Genomic DNA, 20,442 nt, shown 5'->3' on the forward strand with positions numbered 1-20,442 from the left:
TAAGACTACAGCAGGAGCCGTGTTGTGAACTCATACAGGTGTACATGTGCATGCGCGCACACACACACACACACACACACACACACACACGCTTCACTGAAATATGATCTTTTTATAAGTCAATATTAAATACTGCACACTAAAAGGACCAAAACTGTTGATATCAGATACATAAATTAAAGATAAAAATCTCTTACATGTCTCAAAATCTCTCAATATAATCTTTGCAATTATATATTATATTAAAAATACTATATCGTAATATAAAATGCTTGAAATGTCATAATGTAGTACAATAATGGAACCAATTTATTTATTTGTTTGTTTGTTTATGTTACACTTACATATTACACTTGAAAACATCAAGACACATTTTATTTTATTTCATTTTATTTTATACTTTGTTTACTGGTTAACATTAGATCATTTCAAGATGCAAGAGTTTAAATTCTTTTGCCACTCAATATTGAGCAGCAAGAGGTGTCTATTCCCTGGAATACGTTCCAGAACTGTTTGTTCAGTTCCACAAGTGCACAGTCCACAGTTCAACTACTGAAAATAATCAGTACTGACTGTGGAAATTATATGAAGTTCCCTTTATTAACCATTTTAAATGTTATGTATCTAGATTTTCCACATGCTAAAATTGTGGTAAGTGATTTTTTTTTTTTGATTCCTGTATTTTTTTTCAGTTGCAAACATAATATATTTGCGAGCAAAAAATGATGTAAAATATAATGAGTTTCATTAACTCCAGTAAATCCATTTTTGACACTACATTTGACCTTACAAACATGTTCCACATCTCATCTGTTGTGTTGTTTAACTTTTTGTAGGGTGAATTTGGTGCTGTTAACCTCTCAATCTATTTCCACAGTTATGACAAGTTTATGGTTTATAGTTAAAGTTGGTCTAGTTGGCCTATATAGCCATGCTGTTCCTTACCAAAGCTTTGTGATAATATTTTATAAACCTGTAGAGAACATAGTTTTTGTAATTACATTGGTAACTAAATTTTATATTAATACTTACATACAGTTATAATTATCTAAATAATTACCATATTTTATTTATTTATTTGAGAATAGGACGAGTGAGAATATTCAAGACTCCTCTCCTTCCATGTCCTCGCGCTCCCTCACTTTCATCCAAACGAATAACGTTAGGCGGCGATATTGATCCACATTTGCTCGCGGTCGGTTGTTAAATCCAACAAAGGAGTGGAAAGAAACAAGGAAGTGGAGGTGTCAGGTGAGAGGAAAGCTGTAACCGCTGTCATCTCGTCTTAGTACATGTTTATAATGCATATTTTGTTCTTAACAAGTAACATTGCACCTGCAGTTCTTTGACGAGTGTAATGTTATTAGTTTTAGTACGAGCGTTTTTATGTTAAAGCGACACAAAGCTTTAAATCCCGTCTGTTGCCATATTTAATGATGACACAGCGAGCCGAGAGAAATTGGACCTTGAATATGCTACAATAACTGTTTATATATACACATAGGTGTCTGTTTTAGTTATGCTCTTTAAAGCAAAAGAGGCGAATGCTGCATTTTTTTTCTTACCGCTGTCTCATGCTTGCGTCATGTTTTGCAAACTGAAGCAGATTAAAAATCCACCGCTGCAAGATATGACTAATAACAAACCTCTTATAAACCGCGTATCACCATTGCTTTTATTATTTTCATGCTATTATATAGGTTTAGTTGTCAAAGTTACCTTAAATAAAAATATAATTTAAATAAATGCAATTCACGGAATAATAACAAACCGACTAGTAATTTGCATTCCAGTGTTCATCAGTGTGTCCTGTCCCATTGACTCTCGCAGGTGTCTTGTACCTCTCAAAACATCATGGAGTTTGCCGAGCTGATCAAAACCCCTCGTGTGGATGGAGTGGTCCTCCACCGACCCTTCATGCCCACTGTGGAGGGAACTCTGTGTCTGACGGGACATCACCTCATCTTGTCTTCTCGCCAGGACAACACTGAGGAGCTCTGGCTGCTTCATGCTAACATTGACTCTATTGAGAAAAGGTACGTCTGACATATTAGTCATCAAGGATGCATGTTATTGATCAAACGTGATAGTAAAGACATTTATAATGTTATAAAAGATTTCTGGGTAACACGTTACAATAAGGTTCCATTAGTTAATATAAAAAAATATTCTAATATATAGAAAAGTTGTTTTAAAATGTAATAATGTTTCACAAGGTAAGTTTGATCAATTAAATGCAGCCTTGGTGAGCATGAGAGACTGTTGAAAGAACCTAACTGACCTAATATTTGCAGGTTTATCGGATCCCTGGGAACTATTATTGTAAAGTGTAAAGACCTGCGGGTGATTCAGCTGGACATACCTGGCATGGAGGAGTGTCTCAATATTGCCAACTCTATTGAGGTAAGACTGCATTAGTACTCACTCATAAAGCAGAATAATAATGCAATAAACGTAATTTCTACTAATCAGTTAGTGTTCAGTGTATGATCATTAATTTTTCAGGCTCTCTCCACGCTGGACTCCGTGTCCCTGATGTATCCGTTCTTCTACCGTCCTCTGTTTGAGGTCATTGAGGATGGATGGCAGTTGTTTGTACCAGAGGAGGCTTTCAAAGATCTGGAGTCTATGGTATTGTTTTATCCCTGGAAGCCTTGACCCTGAGGTCATCGGAAAATGTTCTACAACTGTTTTTTTTTTTTCTCTCAGATTGATCTCTATAGGAAGCCAGATAGAAAATATTTGTGACTGTATTTTCTGATATCCAATTTAATTCAAATACAGTTAGTATTTCATACACTACCATTCAAGGTTTTGGGCATGATAAGATTTTATTTTATGTTTTTGAAAGTCTTTCATACTCACCAAAGCTGCATTTATTTTAATAAAGTATGATAATAACACTATAATAATACTGGGCAAAATAATTACAATAATTATTTTTTTATTATTAAAATTTATTTTAAAATGTAATTTATTCTTGTGATGCAAAGATGAATTTTCAGCATCATTACTCCAGTCTTCAGTGTCACATGATCCTTCTAATATGCTGGTTTGGGGCTCAAGCAGCATTTATTATTATTAATATGTTGAAAATAATTGTGCTGCTTAATGTAATAGTAATATTTCTTAATATCTTGTGGAAATTTTAAGTGGTCTAAACAGCATTTATTTTGAAAATTTTTTCTAACATAATATACTGTCACCTGTGATCAATTTAATACATCCTTCTAAATAAAAGTATTAATGAAAAAAAAAAAAAATTACTGACCCAACTTTTGAGTGTTAGTTTATATCAGCGTATTTTAAAATTGATTTAGTTTAGAATTAGACTTAGTTAAAATTCATTAATGGAAGCTTTTTAAACATTTCTGCTTTAGAGTTTTGTTAGTTTCAATTAAAAATAAAGTGTCTAAATGATAAAGGTGGCAGTGAGTTCTGTTGTCCTCTCTCAGACAGATGAATGGAGACTGAGTGAGGTAAATAAAGACTTCAGCGTGTGCCCCTCGTACCCGTCCCTACTGACCGTGCCCAAAGACATCGATGATGAAAGCCTCTGCAAAGCTGCTTCCTTTCGCCACGGTGGTCGTTTCCCTGTGCTCAGTTACTACCACAAGAAAAACGGCATGGTTAGAAGTGCACTTTGGAAATGTTGTTTCCAAATTTAGATCTATTTAATACAGACCCTGATCATGCTGTCCACAGGTGATGATGCGAGCAGCACAGCCACTAACAGGAACCAATGGACGCCGCTGCAAAGAGGACGAGAAACTGATCAATGCCACGCTTTGTGCAGGGAAGCGAGGTTACATCATCGACACACGGACTGTAGCTGTAGCACAGCAGGCTAAAGCTCGCGGAGGAGGATTTGAACAGGAAGCCAACTACCCTCAGTGGAGGAGGATCCATAAAGCAGTAGAGAGGTGTGTATCCAGTTATTCTCACATAGCCAGACTGACTGCATGAATACAGATATGGACAATATTAATATCCTGGATCATAATCATTTTCATGAGTTCTAAATAAACCAAAATAGAAAATCAGCCATTTTAAAATTGAACATCGCAACATAATGTAATATAATGTTATACAATATAATGCTGCATTTATTTGATTAAAAATACAGATCAGTAATTTTGTGAAATACAATTACAATTTAAAATATTTTTTATATTTTTATAATGTAATTTGTTCCTGTGATACAATTTAGCTTTACATTTTTTTGCATTGAAATGTAGAGAACATAAGTGAATTTGACGTAAAAATAAATTTTATTAGACGTTTTATTATTATTGACCACCTGACCAACGTGTAAAATGATCAACAGCATTTTTGTTTTGTTTTTACATGCAATTTACCAGCACTGAAAAATATTTAAATTATGATGCAGCAGGTTATTTGTATAGTTGTAAAGAAATCAGTGGAAAAACAAAAAACTGTAAAGACTCTGTAGTTAAATAGGTTCAAAGTAATAGATACGATACAAACAAAATTTTAATACTGTACTCTTTTTTTATTGTAAATTGACATTTTTGCATTTTTTATTTAAAAGTATGCATGAAACGAATTCAGTATTTGATATTAATAACTATTTTGTCAATGCATGTTATAGATGTTTTTTGTCAATGCATGTTATAGATGTTATAGATGTTATTGTGAACAATTAATCCATGTAAAAAAAAAAATTATATATATATATATATATATATATATATATATATATGTGTGTGTGTGTGTGTGTATGTATTTAGACATTGTAATGTTTTATCAAAACCATAACTTGATCTTCTCTCTGGTCTCATCATGATTTCAACAAACTTAGGCAGTTCCAGTGAGTATTTCTCAAGTGCTCAGCTTGGTTTACAGGCAAACTGATAAAGTTTGTGTAAATCAGTGATTCAGATTAGACTTTGCCTAATCAGTTTCTTTTCAATTTTGTATGCATAAGGCAGTCAGTGAATGGACTTTGGGTGCTTTGCACCATCTAAGAATGAGTCTACTACACACACTGTATTTAAATTAGGGGACTTAAAATCATTTAAGCCTGGAAATGCATCAGTTGTAGTAAAATGCCAATTTGGAGATGAAGCATATCGTATGTAAGCAAACAAACACAGCTGCATAAATGAGTTCTGTAATTGGACTATAATCTGGCAGCTGTTCTCCCACAGGTCTAATGTTCTGCAGGAGAGTCTGATAAAGCTGGTTGAGGCATGCAACGATCAGTCGCACAGCATGGACCGCTGGCTCAGTAAACTTGAAGCGTCCAACTGGCAGAGTAATGTTAAGGAAATCCTCACAACGGCCTGCCTGGCTGCACAGTGCATTGACAGGTACATCTGTTGATAAGTCTGTCTGTTCCTGTCTCTCACACACAGAGTCATTACAATGCAGATAGATCTGTAAATGCCATATTGTGCAGCTGTGTTAATTACTGTTTTAGCTCTGTTTCAGCTAAGTTAATTACAAAAGCTGCTATCGCTGTTTCTCAGCACATTTGTTGCAAAGGTTGTTGTGGTGATAATTAATGCTGTTGTCATGCTGTAATTGCCATTGTGTTCATACCACACTGCTACTGCTGTTTTAAAAGCTGCTTTTGGCCCGAAGTTTATTATCAGGTTTGTAGAGTGTGCTAAATCATCTCAATCTGAGTGCAGTTGCAAATGTGGAGGAGCCACTTTTTATTTGTGTTGTATTCTAGGGAAGGGGCGTCAGTTCTGGTTCATGGCACAGAGGGCACTGATTCGACATTGCAGGTGACGTCTCTCGCCCAGATCATCCTCGATCCGGCATGCAGGACCATCCGTGGCTTTGAGGCGCTGATTGAGCGCGAATGGTTACAGGTGAGAGAGGTTCCCTTGGAAAACTCTTGACACAGATGTGTCCGAATTGTCTCATCTGGTTCCTATCCCATCATCAAAATCATTCTGTTACCCTACCTAGAAAATATCAGAATGCACCAGGGAACTAGTTAGTGGTATGAAACCCAGTCTTGGTTTGAAAATGATGTTTCTCAGTGAAGTCTGGGATAACCTATGATCCTGTAACCTTTATCTCCAGGCCGGTCACCCGTTCCAGCAGCGCTGTGCACAGTCCGCATACTCAAACGGGAAGCCCCGAAGTGAAGCGCCCGTGTTCCTGCTCTTCCTGGACTGTGTGTGGCAGATCCTACGGCAGTTCCCCTGCTCCTTCCAGTTCAACGAGAACTTCCTGATCATGCTCTTCGAGCACGCCTATGCCTCACAGTTTGGCACTTTCCTCGGAAACAGCGTGGCCGAGAGGTTAGTGTTCCCCTCCACCACAGTCCTGTCTTGACGTCCATTTACAGATTCTCACATACGATCTCATTTCCTGTATTACATCACATACAACCATGTCAAAACGGTTGGTTTTAACCATATCAGATAAATCTGTCAACCCAGGACCTGTCGCAAACGGCACACTTATTTTATCACTCTGAAGGTAACTTGTGTGTCTGTGTGGTAGTTACATTTCCAAAGTGTCGGTCTGGAAGAAAACAGCAAGGGAATTTAAGATAGGGCCGTAGTTTAGACTTGCACTTGAACGGAAAAACTCTATTACACATGAATGTTCGCATGTTGTAATTCTATCCATATGGGAAGATAAATTCAGGAGCAGAAGGTCACAACCCTTTCCGTCAACACTCCTGCGTCTGTAGAGGTCAGCTTGTAGCTGGCAGTGACCCTTTTGTGTTTGTCTCTTATTCTGAGCAGGATGTTTTAGGAAGTGATTTTCCGCTTGTTGTTTAAAGTGTATCAGATTTCAATATGTCCAGTTTTTTGACACTGACAATGTGTGATGTCATTAATCTGATATTTGGACCCAAGAGGAGAGGTTTCATTCTGGTTTAACATTTGAAAGGCTTTCTAAATGCTTATTGATACTATAATGGATAGCAGTGGCTGGATGTGTCTGGCTCCTCGTAACATAAACTTTACTGTAAAGTTTAGCTGTAAATATAAGCTTTGCCCTTTCTGTGTAATGTTTCAGGTTGAAGCTTCTGCTGTCTCAGAAAACTGTTTCTCTGTGGTCGTGGGTGAACAGACCTCAGGAGCTGGAGCGATTTCTCAACCCACTATATGAGCCCAATAACCTGGTCATCTGGCCGTCTGTGGCTCCTCAGAGCCTGCTGCTGTGGGAGGGTGAGCACCATCAAATCTCACCACCTTCCTCTCTTTTTTTGATCGTTTCCAGCAGTTGCTGTGAACATGACATCATCATGAACATGAGATTGAAAAGCAAGTTTCCCAGTTAAACTTTAGGGGGCAGTCACGTGTTGCTTGGTGCTTTAACTGTATTTTTGCAGTGCCACTTCAGATGCGTGAGATGCTTAAAGAACATATGGCTTATGAGATCAGTATGTGGTTTGAAATGATTCTTCCATGACAGGCTGTAGATGCACCTATTGTGCATTAGTCACGTACTTCAACATTGTTTAACAACTTTTCAATAAGATTTCCATCTGAAAAACTATAGTTATCCTGGTGTAATGAAAAAGAAATGTAAAAATGATAATGGATATTTATTAATAATTAAATATAAAATGTATTTCAATTTTATAATACAATATATATAAATTAATTTATTCTTTTTTTTTAAGTTAATATTACTCTAAATATAATAATCAATTTGTCTCCATTGTTTAATAACTTTTAAGAAAACTCACCTTCCTTGTCATGTTTCAGATATCATTAAGCATGAAAGATTTCAGCATCAGTTTGTTTTAAACCTTTCACCAGATACAGATTAACGTCACATGGAATTCACAAGTGTGACAGTAATTTAACCCCATGACCTCTGTGCCATTCATTTTTTCAGTCCTCATCTCTGGAGCCTGTCATGGCTCTATTTTAGAGGTGCAGTGAAAGAGCAGCCAAGCAGACATGAAGTTTAATGCCATGGTGGTTCACTTTCAGTCACATGAGCAGTTCTCAAACAACTCACAGATATGTTTAGACCTTTCATATCTACTTCCAGTCAAACATGTGGATATTAGTGTACCCACCAAAATAACTATATGAAACAATCTTATATTATAGATATAGAAGTCTTTGCCTAGATTAGTTTATAAATCCATGCCATGTTTTTTGGGTATTTCAGCTCCTTTTCTTTTATTAACTGGTCCAACCCATTAAAAAATGCATTTATAATAATAATTAAATGTATTTATTTATAAACAAAAAGATATGTAGGCACATATTTCATTTTGCCATTATTTATCATTTGAAGGTTTTAATAATAAAGAGTTGTGTGTATAGAAACAAACGCAGTCTGCATGTCGGTATGAATGGAAGTAACACATGCTGCTAGTGTATGTCTGAATGAATGAAACTATTTGTGGGTTATATATGAATGCATCCTTTCTTCAGTTTGCACTTTCTTCCAAGTCACTTTTGTACAGAACCATATGTGAGAGAACGGTCCAGTTTTTTGTCAAGCAGATGGATTGCTAATACATTACAGGTTCTCTATATTAACATGGTATCACAGGCTGTCATGACAGAAAAGATCACTGATCAGCATCTAAAGATGATGTCATCACATCTCTGGCACCTTCTTCTTTTTTCTATAGGGGTATTCCTTCGCTGGAATCGCTCCTCAAAGTGTTTGGATGAGGCTTATCAGGAGATGGTCCATATTATAGAGTACAACAAGGAGCTGCAGAACAAAGTGAACAGCCTGCGCAGGCAGCTGGCCCAGCTCGAGACGGAGGACGGCCCACTGCAAACACCGTAGGACATCAACAGAACTGTACACTTCTGATTTGCCATCTCTGTCTTACTGAAATAAGCCTCACGCACATGTATCTACACTCCTCTGATCATACTCTTTCTTTCTGACTCCATTGGTCTACATTTATCAAACACTATGCTGCATTTGTCTTAATTATTATTTGTTTAATGTAAAACACATTAAAGTGATTAGCAGGTTATGATATGGATGTCATCTCACTAGAAATTGTACATTGTTGTTTTGGTTTACATATTCTCAACAAAAAAAAAGAACTGCTGATGTGCCATTTCTTTTTTCCATTATAAGTCCCGTGCAATGAAGTGCAATAGAAAATACAATTCTAAAATGAAATAAAAGGGAAAATATTGTACTCACTATTGGATGCTGGAAATTCATCATTTGAATATAACACAGGTGGTTTATATAGTCTTTAATGATCTTTAACTCCTTCCAAAGAGACACTGATCACTTGATTAAAGAGATAGCTCACCCAAAAATCTCAATTTGTTAAGTGTTTACTCACCCTCAAACCGTCCATGATGCAGAAGAGTTTGTTTCTTCATCAGAACAGATTAGGAGAAATTTAGCATTAAATCACTTGCTCACCAATGGATCCTTTGCAGTGAATGGGTGCCGTCAATATGAGAGTCCAAACAGCTGATAAAACATCTCCATTATCCACCAGTAATCTTCGTGACTTTAGTCCATCAGTTCATGTATTTTGAAGAGAAAACCTGTGTGTTTTAACGTTAAAGGAGTGATTGATTATTATTTCACTTTTTGAACATTAGTGTGTAATGTTGCTGTTAGAGTGTAAACAATATCTGCAAAATTACGATGCTCGGAGTTCAATGCAAAGGGAGATAAATTATTTTTAAAGAAATCGCTGTTTAAGGACTACAAATAATTTCATGAAGGGGCTACAACGAGCTTCTTCCTGGGTATGTGACATCACTAACCTTGATGTTTACATAAACCCCCGCCCCCTGGAACATGCAACTACCCATAATGATAAGGGGGTGTGACATTTCCGCACAATGTGCACTCGGTGGTTAACGAATCACAAACACACTTAGCACGATAACCAATTATAGCCCATTTTGTATTTCTGAAGGAGGGGCTTCATAGAACCAGGACCTCAACAGACCATTTTTTTATGAGTATGAAAACAGCGGTGTAGAATAAAGGTCAAATATGTGACAATAATGGGCTTTTTTTAAAAACTAAGCATGAACACGTTACACTGCACCCCATAAACAAAATCAAGCTTTCGAAATAAGCTGATCAACCACCCCTTTAAACTGTTGCAAGTGCAAGTGATGTAATGCTAAATTTCTCAAAATCTGCTCTCATGAAGAAGCAAACTCATCTACATCTTGGATGGCCTGAGGGTGACAAATTTTCATCATAGGGTGAATTGTTCCTTTGAGAAATTGCCAAATGTGAAGCTATTTGCTTTTACAAATGTAAGATTGTTTGTATACTGATAATATTCATATTTGCATGGAGTAAAATTATTGAGTATATATAGTTTAAGAATACAGATTTTCTGTTAGTGAAATTGTGAATGTCAAAATAATGTGTCATAAATTTTCACCCACAACCTTTAAATATCTTTGTTACATTGTTGTTTTGGAACATCTAAAAATAAGCCCAGTGGGATTATTACAGTTTGCGTTCTGCACAAAAGCATTTCAAGCAGTTCTCCATGAGCGCCATGAGCATGGTCTTGTACCCAGAAAGTGTTTGCTGCAAAAACTCATTTCACATATCATTTATGTAAATAAATCAAGATATATACGCTCAATGTGCCGTTAAAGGTTTTTGGGTTAACTTGTTTCGTAAATAGGTGAATATTTCAATATATTGTGTAGAGACTCCTGTAACCTATAAAGGTAATTTTAATATTCCACTGGGTTCTTACCATCTAGTACTCTGATGCGTTTATGAATGTGTTTTTGTTTAAGGTAGGTTTTGATACTGGGTTTAGACAGTAGTTGGTGTTGTTATTGTTTTGTTTCTCATGTATGATTTTTTATTATTTCATTTTGGCACTTCAGTAGCATCAACTGACATGCATCAAGATTCACTGTATAATTGTCCATACAGCATCATGTCTTGCTTTACAAAATATGATATTGATTAAATGTTTAACTGAAATATGTTCTGTGGGCATTAAATGATTGTTTAATGTTTAATCTGTGTGTGTTTTTATTTTTTAATTTTTCAAAATTTAAATTGACCACCTGTATCTCAGTTCGAAAACTAATAAAACGGCTAATAAAATATGGCTTATCAGGGAAACATGATTATGGACGATTTTATATATATATATATATATATATATATATATATATATATATTCTTGTGAAAATAATTGATTGTTATTTTAAATCCTATTGTGGAACTGTCAAATAATTGGCTCAACAGCAACACTTTTATACTGTTTGTGATTATGCAACCGCTGGCTGTGTAAAGCACCAGATCTCTCATCACATTAACATATGGTTGCTTTCCTCACTCATTATCAGGAGCATGCAGTACATGGTATACGTGTGCTCAAGTTTCAGATGCACACCCTATACAGGACCTCTTGTGCTGTGCAGATACCAATTTGCTATGTCTGGAAATAATGTATGTGCTGACATGCTCTGTATTCAGCTTTTGGACAAGACAACACTTGTTGGGTGCACAGAGACGGTAGCAGACCTGAAGTAACCTTCAGGAAAACACTTCACGCAAGGCCTAAAAGTGTGACACTTTGAGTTACTCATTCACTATTTTGTTATTTTGGAGATTTGTTCTTTTGGAAAGTGGGAGATGTGTCCTTCCTCCGTGACCTGCAAACATCAGGCACCCATCCTATTGATCTGTTTAGACTGAAAAGGCTTATAAATACACCTGAAGTGATGGGACTGAGGTTCTAAGATATTTTTAGGGTAAAGATCAATTGAGTTGAGAGGATATGGCCTTGAAGCTTCACAGATAGTCTTAATCATATTGATGGTGAGTGGTTGGCAGACCAGATGCTGCAATAGCTCTGACTTGCCAGTGCCATCATGCATTGGCAGTAAATATAGCAGAAACAATAAGAAAAGCTGCTGGAAAGGTCAGACTTTTTTTTTTTTTTTTAAGATGCAAAACATGCTTTTTAGTGGTATTCACAGATTAAAATAATTAACCATGTTTAATAATGTTTCGTATTTCATTGTTTTCAATCATTTTTATTTGCTGAAATGCTTCTAAACCAGGGCTCAACATTTATAAGAAAGATTCAGGGCAGGTTTTTTTGTCACTACGCCTCATGTTAGTTGATCATGTATGTGCTTTTAAATCAATATTAAATATGAAAAATATTTTTTAAACAAATTAATAATTTAAAAAATAAATACTGAAAAATAAATGTAAGAAAAAAAATAAGTGTAATGTGGTAAAACAAATAAGTTGTCCTCTTCAAATTCAGGTTTTTAGGTTAAATTGTAAAAAAAATATAAAGCAAAATGTACACCCTCATATAACTGGTCTCAATTTATTTTAGAGTTTTGCCATTTTAACAACATTTCAATCACCTTCTTGCCTTTATGAGTTAATTTTCAAAAATTTACTTTTCTGAAAGTTTAAATATTTATTTGTTCTCAATTAATATGGCTACATGAATATAATAATAAAAATCTAAACCAAAGCTACTGGTAGTAGTAATACTAGTAATATTGTTAGTAATAATAATTATTATAAAAGTAATTAAGTGCTGGTTAAAATAGTTTAAATAAAGGATTTATGTTTAAAAATATATTTCAGGCTAAAATTAGTGGGAGGCAAAGCACATTTTACTCATTAGGTAAATTATATAGCCTATATATATATATATATATATATATATATATATATATATATATATATTTTTTTTTTTTTTTTTTTTTTTTTTTTTTTGTAGGTTTGGTCCTGTCTAACAAACTGCAGAGCAATTTAAAGAAAGAAGAATCTTTCTTTCCCACCCTTTACTATTTGCTTTCTGTCTCACACTTTCAACCCCCATCTCATAACCAAACGTCCCGTTGACTGCATTCGTTGTGAGAGGGTTGAACGTGCAACCCTGAAAGACATGTTTCAGCCATAGACTACTCACTGTATAAAGGATTCAACTCTCCAGACGTCGAGAGAGGGCGTGGCCAGAGCCTCACCTCCAGCGCTGGCCAATCAGAGCGCACCCGGCTTCTCTTGAAAGCCTCGTGAGCTGCAGATATATACGTCCACTGTGGGCTGATGCAATGAATGCAATACTGAAGTTAGTGAGAGAAGCATCACATCAGTGACGGAAAACCCGACAGAGAAACGGTTCACGTCGCCCAGAAAAACGCATTGTTTGCCTAATATCTGAATCGTATTATAGTCCAAAGGTGAGTGAATTCATTCATTTACGGAAAACGACTGTATTTTGCTTTTAGGATTAGAGCCTATAATAAGAGCCTTATCTGAACGCTGGCTTCCCATGGCCTTGACTGGAAAGATACAAATGCATGTTCGTTTATTTTTCACTTTCACGTCTTTTAAATCTTATCGCGTTTTATTCCTCAATGCATTTACTTTGTCCTAAAGCATTCCGTTAAATATTTGTGATTTTTTTTTTTTTAGGCCTGTAACGAAGCTCAAGAGGTGGTATTCTTATATGCCTCTTCCTCATTTTGCCACTTTCCCGAAAACGCAAGACTTCCCTTTTAGTGTTCTTTGAAATTGATAAATTCGTGTCGCAATCCTGTTCACGTGACCGTTATTTTATGGTGTCCGTCACAGTGTGTAACGTTTAAAGTCGTCGTGAGCACATCAGTTTCTCCACAGAGCTGCTAGTCTTCCAGTAGAAGTCAAGATCGCGAATCACTTCTCTCTCATACCCCTGGATTTAACCACAACCCTGGGCTAGAGATAACTTGTCATTTAAAAACGTGGTTATATTGGCCGAATTGTTACAGCGAGTTGTTTAGCAACAGACAACCAATCAGGAACTCCCTTGGTGCTTACCTCATTAAATATTCACGAGCCTTTACGCCACGTGTTTAGTCTCCGAGTCTGTAGAAAACGGGTTGGCTTTGTGATGTGTGAATATTTTAAGCGAGCACAGAGGGCCTGTGTGGCCACAGATGGACAAGTTTTTGTTAAAACGTGCCGCATTATAGCACCGTTAGTCTAAACTGATTCCCAGAAGACTGACTGACCTTTCCGTTCATAATCAAACCGGCTGATGAGTAAGGCGCGGTTTGTGTGTTAAAGTTTTGTGAAACAAAAAACAACAGCAAAAAACAAGAACAGAACAGTCCGAGAATTGGCACAATGAAGCCTTTGAAGGTCGAACTGAAGGATGTGTTCGGCATTTTGTCCGCGTGCTCTGCGAGCGCACGGTCCTCGCGTGCTGATTGGCGAAGAGAGGGCGGTATAAATCTGCTCAATTACATTCTTCGCTCTCTTCGTGCGTTTACATTTGAGACGTAAGAAGCTAAGCGATGACAGCCTGGAAATTTACATGGTTTTCAGTTTGTAATTAACTTTGGGGCGCCTTACATTAGGTATAGTTTATTAAAATTTGTTTAAGTTACCTGCCGTTATAATTTGAGATTAATAGCACTGCCGCAAAAAGCATATGTTCGATGTTTGACTCGAAATGTTGAACCGAAAACATCGCAAGCTTTTTTATTTAGATGTCCAGTATCTTCCAACCTGTATGACTTGCTTCTGAGGAACATAGAAGATTTTAGGCAGGATGACAAACAGAATCTGAGTTACCTTTCACTTTCATTGTATAGTAGAAAAAAAATTAAATGGGCAGTGGAAGCGAATGAAGTCATAATGCCCGAAAATTTCTGTAAGTCACACAGGTTTGGAAGGATATGACTGAGTACGTGGTGACCTTGCTCTTTTTTTTTTTTTGCTTAACTGTTATTTAATTATTGTTGATTAGGTTAAAATGTGTAAGGCTTTACAATATGGTGTCCCCTCTTGTTTTTCCAGGTAACGGAGTAAGTTATGCCAGTCTTCAGAGCCCTTAGTAACGTAGCAAAGCAGGCCCTGCTGGCCCCTGCGTGTGGATGTCAGCCTCTGACTGTAGCGATCCGCAACATCAGCTTCTCCCCGCGTCAGGTCACCTCTGGATCTGATGCCAGCTTTCATTCTGTGTCCTTCTCTGAAACGGACCACCCTAAAGTTCTCATCACAGGTATGAAAAATGTCAGGTACTTGTGATATTGGCTTTTTTTTTTTAAGAGTTGGTACTTCTGTAATTTATCATGTTGATCACACTGGTTTTAGCAAATTTAAAAAGGGTGAATCCTGACTCCCCTAGTGTGTTTTTTTGCATGAGATTTGATCATTCATAATTTTCTCTCTCTGTAAGGTGGTCTTGGGCAACTAGGTGTTGGGCTTGCTAAACTGTTAAGGTATGCACATTGTAGTACATACTGTATATAAATGTGTTGCATAGTTGATGCATTTTCAAACGTAACGTTTTACATCTAAATGTATATTACATAATAAAGCTATATATCCGTTTTATAGGAAGCGATTTGGAAAAAACAATGTGATCCTCTCGGATATCAGGAAACCACCCAGCAACGTCTTTCACAGTGGTATGACTTCTGTTCATCTCAAACTAATTCTTTAAAAATAGTTTCATGAGAGAAATAACAGGTTGCACTCAGTTAATGGGTACTAAAGTAAAATGTCTTATAATTAGCTTAAATTGATTGAACATTTGTTTGCATGTGTAAAACAAGTGAATGTGCAACTTTAGAATTTATTTAAAGGGTACGTAACATACACAGTTTCACCTAATCTCATGTTAATCTTGAGTACCTATAGAGTAATAAAGCAGACTTGAACTTGAACTAGAGTAGTACTGCACAGAAATTCTCAGTCATTCTTCTAAATTATTTTTTTAAAACTTTGGGCATGTTTAGCATGAGAATCCACTCTTTAACACTGTGAACAACTCTGAATACACAACACCATTGTACCCCCCCCCCCCCCCCTTTTTGTGATTTTTAAGGATTTAAAGATTTTAGGATTTTTGTGCTCATTTCAAAATGTTTAATATTGAGAAATAGTCAAGTTACAGAGCTAGACTGATCACACAAGTACTGACCTGTTGATTAAATGTTTCCTCACAGGCCCCTTTATCTACTCTGATATTCTGGACTACAAGAACTTGCGGGAGATTGTAGTAAACAATAGAATCACTTGGTTAGTGCATTACAGTGCTCTTCTAAGTGCTGTTGGGGAAGCTAACGTGGCACTGGCACGAGCAGTCAATATCACTGGTAAGATTTTAGAAAACTTCAATGCAATTCGTTTATTTGCAATTTTTTAAATGCAATTTGTTTGTTAGTCTACCGTTTGCCTCTTTTTCAATTATTTTTTCAACTAGATCTTTCCATAAAAATAGCCTTTGATAAAATTATCTTTTGATTCTGATATGATACTTAATATAAATCTGATTTTTATTTTTCTGTAGGACTACACAACATCCTAGACATTGCAGCAGAACATGGGCTTCGGCTCTTTGTGCCCAGTACAATTGGTGCCTTCGGACCAACTTCACCTCGAAACCCCACTCCTGACCTCTGTGTGCAGAGACCACGCACTATATATGGCGTCTCTAAAGTCCATGCAGAGCTCATGGGGGAGGTAAGACACCAGTCACGCTTATTTTAGCATTTCACCTTTTTTCTGTGCCGTATGTGACTCTGAATATTAATCTTTACCCACAATCCTTTTCTGTAGTACTACCACCATCGATATGGCCTTGACTTCCGCTGTCTGCGGTACCCTGGCATCATCTCTGCAGATTCACAGCCCGGCGGTGGCACGACAGGTACGGTGCGCTCTGCTCCATCTGTGTTTTTTGGCACATGGCCTTGCTCGCGTACGTAAGTGAGGTTATGCAACTAGCACTTGCTCAGAAAGGGGTGTTGTTCACTTTGAGTATTTTTAAATAGCCTGCACCAATGCCAGACAGCCTTATGAACCACACCTCTGACTGCCTGAGGTCACATGTGAAAACTTGAAAAGTACTTCAACAGCTGTTACTGTTACTGACTGCTGACCAAAAAAAAAACTGCAGTGAGTAATGAAAGTCTGTCTCTTTTTTTTTTTTTTTTTTTTTTTCTCAGACTACGCTGTGCAGATTTTCCACGACGCCGTCAAGACCGGAAAGTTTGAGTGCAACTTGAAGCCAGACACACGGCTGCCCATGATGTACATTGATGACTGTTTGCGGGCCACGCTGGAGGTGATGGAGGCGACGGTGGAATCGCTCAGTATGCGCACCTACAACATCAACGCCATGAGCTTCACACCGGAGGAACTTGCAAATGAGGTCCAGAAACAGCTGCCTGATCTTCAGGTCACATATGAGATCGACTCCGTACGACAGGCTATAGGTATGATCCAAAAATTCTGCACTTTTATCAAACATTTTGCTACAAATAAATGGTGCAAAAACGCTTGTTTTTCATCTATATAGCTGACAGTTGGCCCATGAACTTTGATGACTGCAACGCCCGGAAAGACTGGGGCTGGAAGCACGACTATGATCTGCCAGAGTTGGTCCAGACAATGCTTGACTTCATCGGCTCAGACTCCCGCATCTCCCAGGCCAACTGAGTCTGCTCATGAACACTGAAAATATGTACATTTCATAAAGATTTATAGTGATGCAAAAGAGAGATCCGCGGTCTGTAAATAGTCATATTCCTTTTCTCTTTTGTGTCATCTGCATTTACTTTTTGACTTGCACGGACTATGTATAATTGTAGATTATACAAAGAGGTCGGTCTCTTTTCAGGTCAGGGTGGAAAACAGTCGGAGATTTACAAGTATTTTGAAGCTAAATGAAGAGGAATAAGTTTAAACCTGACGTCAAGACCGGCTTGTGCTTTGCTTTTAGTGAAAAAGGATCACTATGTCTCCAGGAGAAACAAACCAACTGAATGAATGTGGCTGATCCTAAAATGTAGTTTCCCCAAATTCTAGTCTCTTTCTGAAATTCTATATTTTTTCCTTTTATTTAAGATATATAATTTTACTGTACCTTTTGTAGAAAATCATAATATGAGGCAAAGGCAGGTGGCTGAGTTCAGACTAATATGAATGAAAGATTTGGAATAGTTACAGCAACAGCAGCTTCACCCCTTTCTAAAATAAACAGAGCAGAGTCCGGTTTGAACAGGGTGGGACTCAGATGGAGGTCCTCAGGGAAAGTGAGGGTTGTTATGATAAATGACGTTATCATATCCCTCTTGGTTGCTTTTCCTGTCTTGTGCACTATATTTATTTAGACAGCTTACAAATTAAATGCAAGATTTGGTCTTGCTTCACATGTTTGCTGTAAACTTTAATAAGGTCTCTTTTGTTAAATGCTTTTTCTATCATTTATTGCCATAACCCATGGATGTTTTCCCATGGAATATATTATCTCATATGAAGGGGAGAGTGGGAAACCGATTTAAATAATTTTTAGTTAAGCTTTACATCCACATCTTTTTGATCACAAAACTTGTCAATAAAGCTTTTTTATCTTTAATATTTTGAAGAGTAATTAATTAGTTATTTGAGTTCAGTAGACTTTTTGTAGGTGAGATTTACCCTTTTTTTATAAATGCTTTTACTCTACATTTGTGCAGCTTTAGAGGATTTATGGTATTTTTTAAAACATTTTTATGAATAAATTAATAAAACTTTTTTTTGTAAAACTCACAATAAAAAAACAACTTTCTGTACTGTGAACGTGTGAAAGCGTTGCCACTTACAGTATTTTTCGTGTATTTTGTGGTCTGCATTGTGTTTGATTTAGTTATTTTATTTGACAAATTAAAAAGAAAAACTATTGATTTTTTTTTTTTCGTTCATTTCACTGTGTGCTCCTGATTGTGATTTTTTTTCACACTAACATACAACCATATATCAATCCAGTATAATTATTATTTTTTAATTTTTTTTGTAGATTGTTGACAACTTTTTTTTATTTTATTTATTTATTATTATTTTTTAGCAGGCATTTTTTGGGATCAAAAAGACCCCAAACGGCACATAAGGGGTAAAAAATGATAACTGAGGGTAGAACTGTCATTGTTTTTATTAAATTTATTTATTTATTTTTCATTTTCTTGGTGTGTATCTGCACTTGTTTAATAGTACCTGATTGACTGCAGTGCCACCAGTCATTGAAGTTTTTAATTATAACTTTTGGAAAATTCTTGAAGTTTGTGGTTATTGTCATAAGATCCTTTGTAGTTTCCCTTTGTTTGTAGCAGGAACACTGCAAAAGTGAAAAAGAGAGATTAGGTTTTTTTTTTTTTTTTTTTTTTTTTTTTTTTTTTTTTGGGGTGCTTGGCAAAGGAGCCTCTTTGCTGTCTGTAATTTGAGAGTTATGCACCAGATGAGTTTCAGGTGAGGACAATTGTATCTGTCAGCAGCTCTTCCAAATGAAATTTTATCTCATGTAAAGTATGGGCATGTCATCTATGAACACAAATAGTGTTGTTTGTCTGCACTGTCGCTCAGTGAGACAGGTGTACAGTTGAAGTGATTAATTTTCAAAAAAATGAAAATCAAATAAAAAATTCTTTAGTTGCAACAGTTTTATTTCCCTTCTTCCTTATCTGTTATACTTGTCATAAATCCTTTGTATAAAAGCACTGTTGCAAAATAACTGGAGCAGTTTCACCATTTCATAATTCCTTCATTTCATAATTCCATCATTTCATAACGTGTTTGTCGAATGTAGAGGCTGTCTCACATGGCATTGTCTGGAATCCCCACTGGTATGAGGAATGAACTTCTACAAACACAGACCTCTATTGAACACAAAAGACAACACCAAACTGTGATGAAATGCAAAGCCCAGTCAAAAAAAAAAAATAAATACAGTTGGTACATTTAAGAAGATATTTACAACTAAAGTTGCTTTTTCAAATCGAAAAAAAAAAATCTAATAATTTATTTGTCAATTTAATAATTAATATTATTAATATTTCAGGTTTTATTCAAGCAATATAAAATGATTTGAGTGGTTCTGACAGCAATACACATTAAATAAACATCAACATTAAATAGACAACATTTATAAAAAATAATGTTTAAAACTGTATAAGAATGAACAGGGTTGCAAATATAGCCTAAATTAAGCTATAAAACGGAATGGGGTTATATTAATGTTGGCATAAATTTGGTAGATTAAACAGGGTTGAATGGCTAAGCTTGACTAGTGTTAAAAGCTGACAAAATTGTGTTATATTTGTGTAAGATTACATCTAAACAAGCTACTTTTGATGTTAGGTTACTTTTATTCAATAAATGTTATTATATATAAACATGACAAATTATGTGTCAGTTCTGGGATAAGTGATTAGCTGCACACTTTTGTGAGCATGGGTTTGGCTGTAAAACCTTAAACTAAAAGATGAGAGTTATTTTTATCATGATCTATTAAAATGTCACACAAACATTACATAACACATTTGCATGTCCACCTCCCACTTGTTCTTCTCAGGTGATACTCTTGTCCTAATTCAAGAAACCCCTGCTGAGTTTCCCTGAACTGAACAATGAATCTTTCTTCTGCACTTCCTGTTCAGGTGTGTCATGTTGTATAAGCATTCATTGATCATTGCATGAACACACCTCTCCACCAATACCAGAAGC

The 20,442-nt window shown here is 36.1% G+C and overlaps 2 protein-coding genes across 5 annotated transcripts; both read left to right on the plus strand.

The window, feature by feature from the left end:
• The first annotated feature begins 1,104 nt into the window (after positions 1-1,104).
• On the plus strand, positions 1,105-10,952 carry LOC127938546 (myotubularin-related protein 9-like). Its single transcript, XM_052535241.1, has 11 exons — positions 1,105-1,251; positions 1,831-2,036; positions 2,295-2,403; positions 2,506-2,631; positions 3,456-3,629; positions 3,706-3,923; positions 5,172-5,333; positions 5,702-5,843; positions 6,061-6,281; positions 7,012-7,163; positions 8,594-10,952. Exons 2-11 carry the CDS (start codon positions 1,855-1,857, stop codon positions 8,755-8,757), a joined length of 1,650 nt encoding a protein of 549 aa, XP_052391201.1. The 5' UTR covers positions 1,105-1,251; positions 1,831-1,854; the 3' UTR covers positions 8,758-10,952.
• Positions 10,953-12,983: 2,031 nt separating this feature from the next.
• On the plus strand, positions 12,984-19,377 carry LOC127938547 (L-threonine 3-dehydrogenase, mitochondrial-like). 4 transcript variants are annotated; one of them, XM_052535242.1, is made up of 9 exons: positions 12,984-13,151; positions 14,755-14,959; positions 15,137-15,179; positions 15,298-15,368; positions 15,909-16,058; positions 16,253-16,425; positions 16,522-16,612; positions 16,911-17,180; positions 17,264-19,377. In XM_052535242.1, the coding sequence occupies exons 2-9, from the start codon at positions 14,770-14,772 to the stop codon at positions 17,401-17,403; spliced, it is 1,128 nt and encodes a 375-aa protein (XP_052391202.1). In that variant the 5' UTR covers positions 12,984-13,151; positions 14,755-14,769; the 3' UTR covers positions 17,404-19,377. The 4 variants fall into 4 exon arrangements, with proteins under 4 accessions (XP_052391202.1, XP_052391203.1, XP_052391204.1 ...); XM_052535243.1 differs by lacking the exon at positions 12,984-13,151 and adding an exon at positions 13,855-13,994; XM_052535244.1 differs by lacking the exon at positions 12,984-13,151 and adding an exon at positions 14,179-14,312.
• Positions 19,378-20,442: the final 1,065 nt, after the last annotated feature.

The sequence above is a fragment of the Carassius gibelio genome, chromosome A20 (genome assembly GCF_023724105.1).
Source record: "Carassius gibelio isolate Cgi1373 ecotype wild population from Czech Republic chromosome A20, carGib1.2-hapl.c, whole genome shotgun sequence".
Classification (NCBI taxonomy): Eukaryota; Metazoa; Chordata; class Actinopteri; order Cypriniformes; family Cyprinidae; genus Carassius; species Carassius gibelio.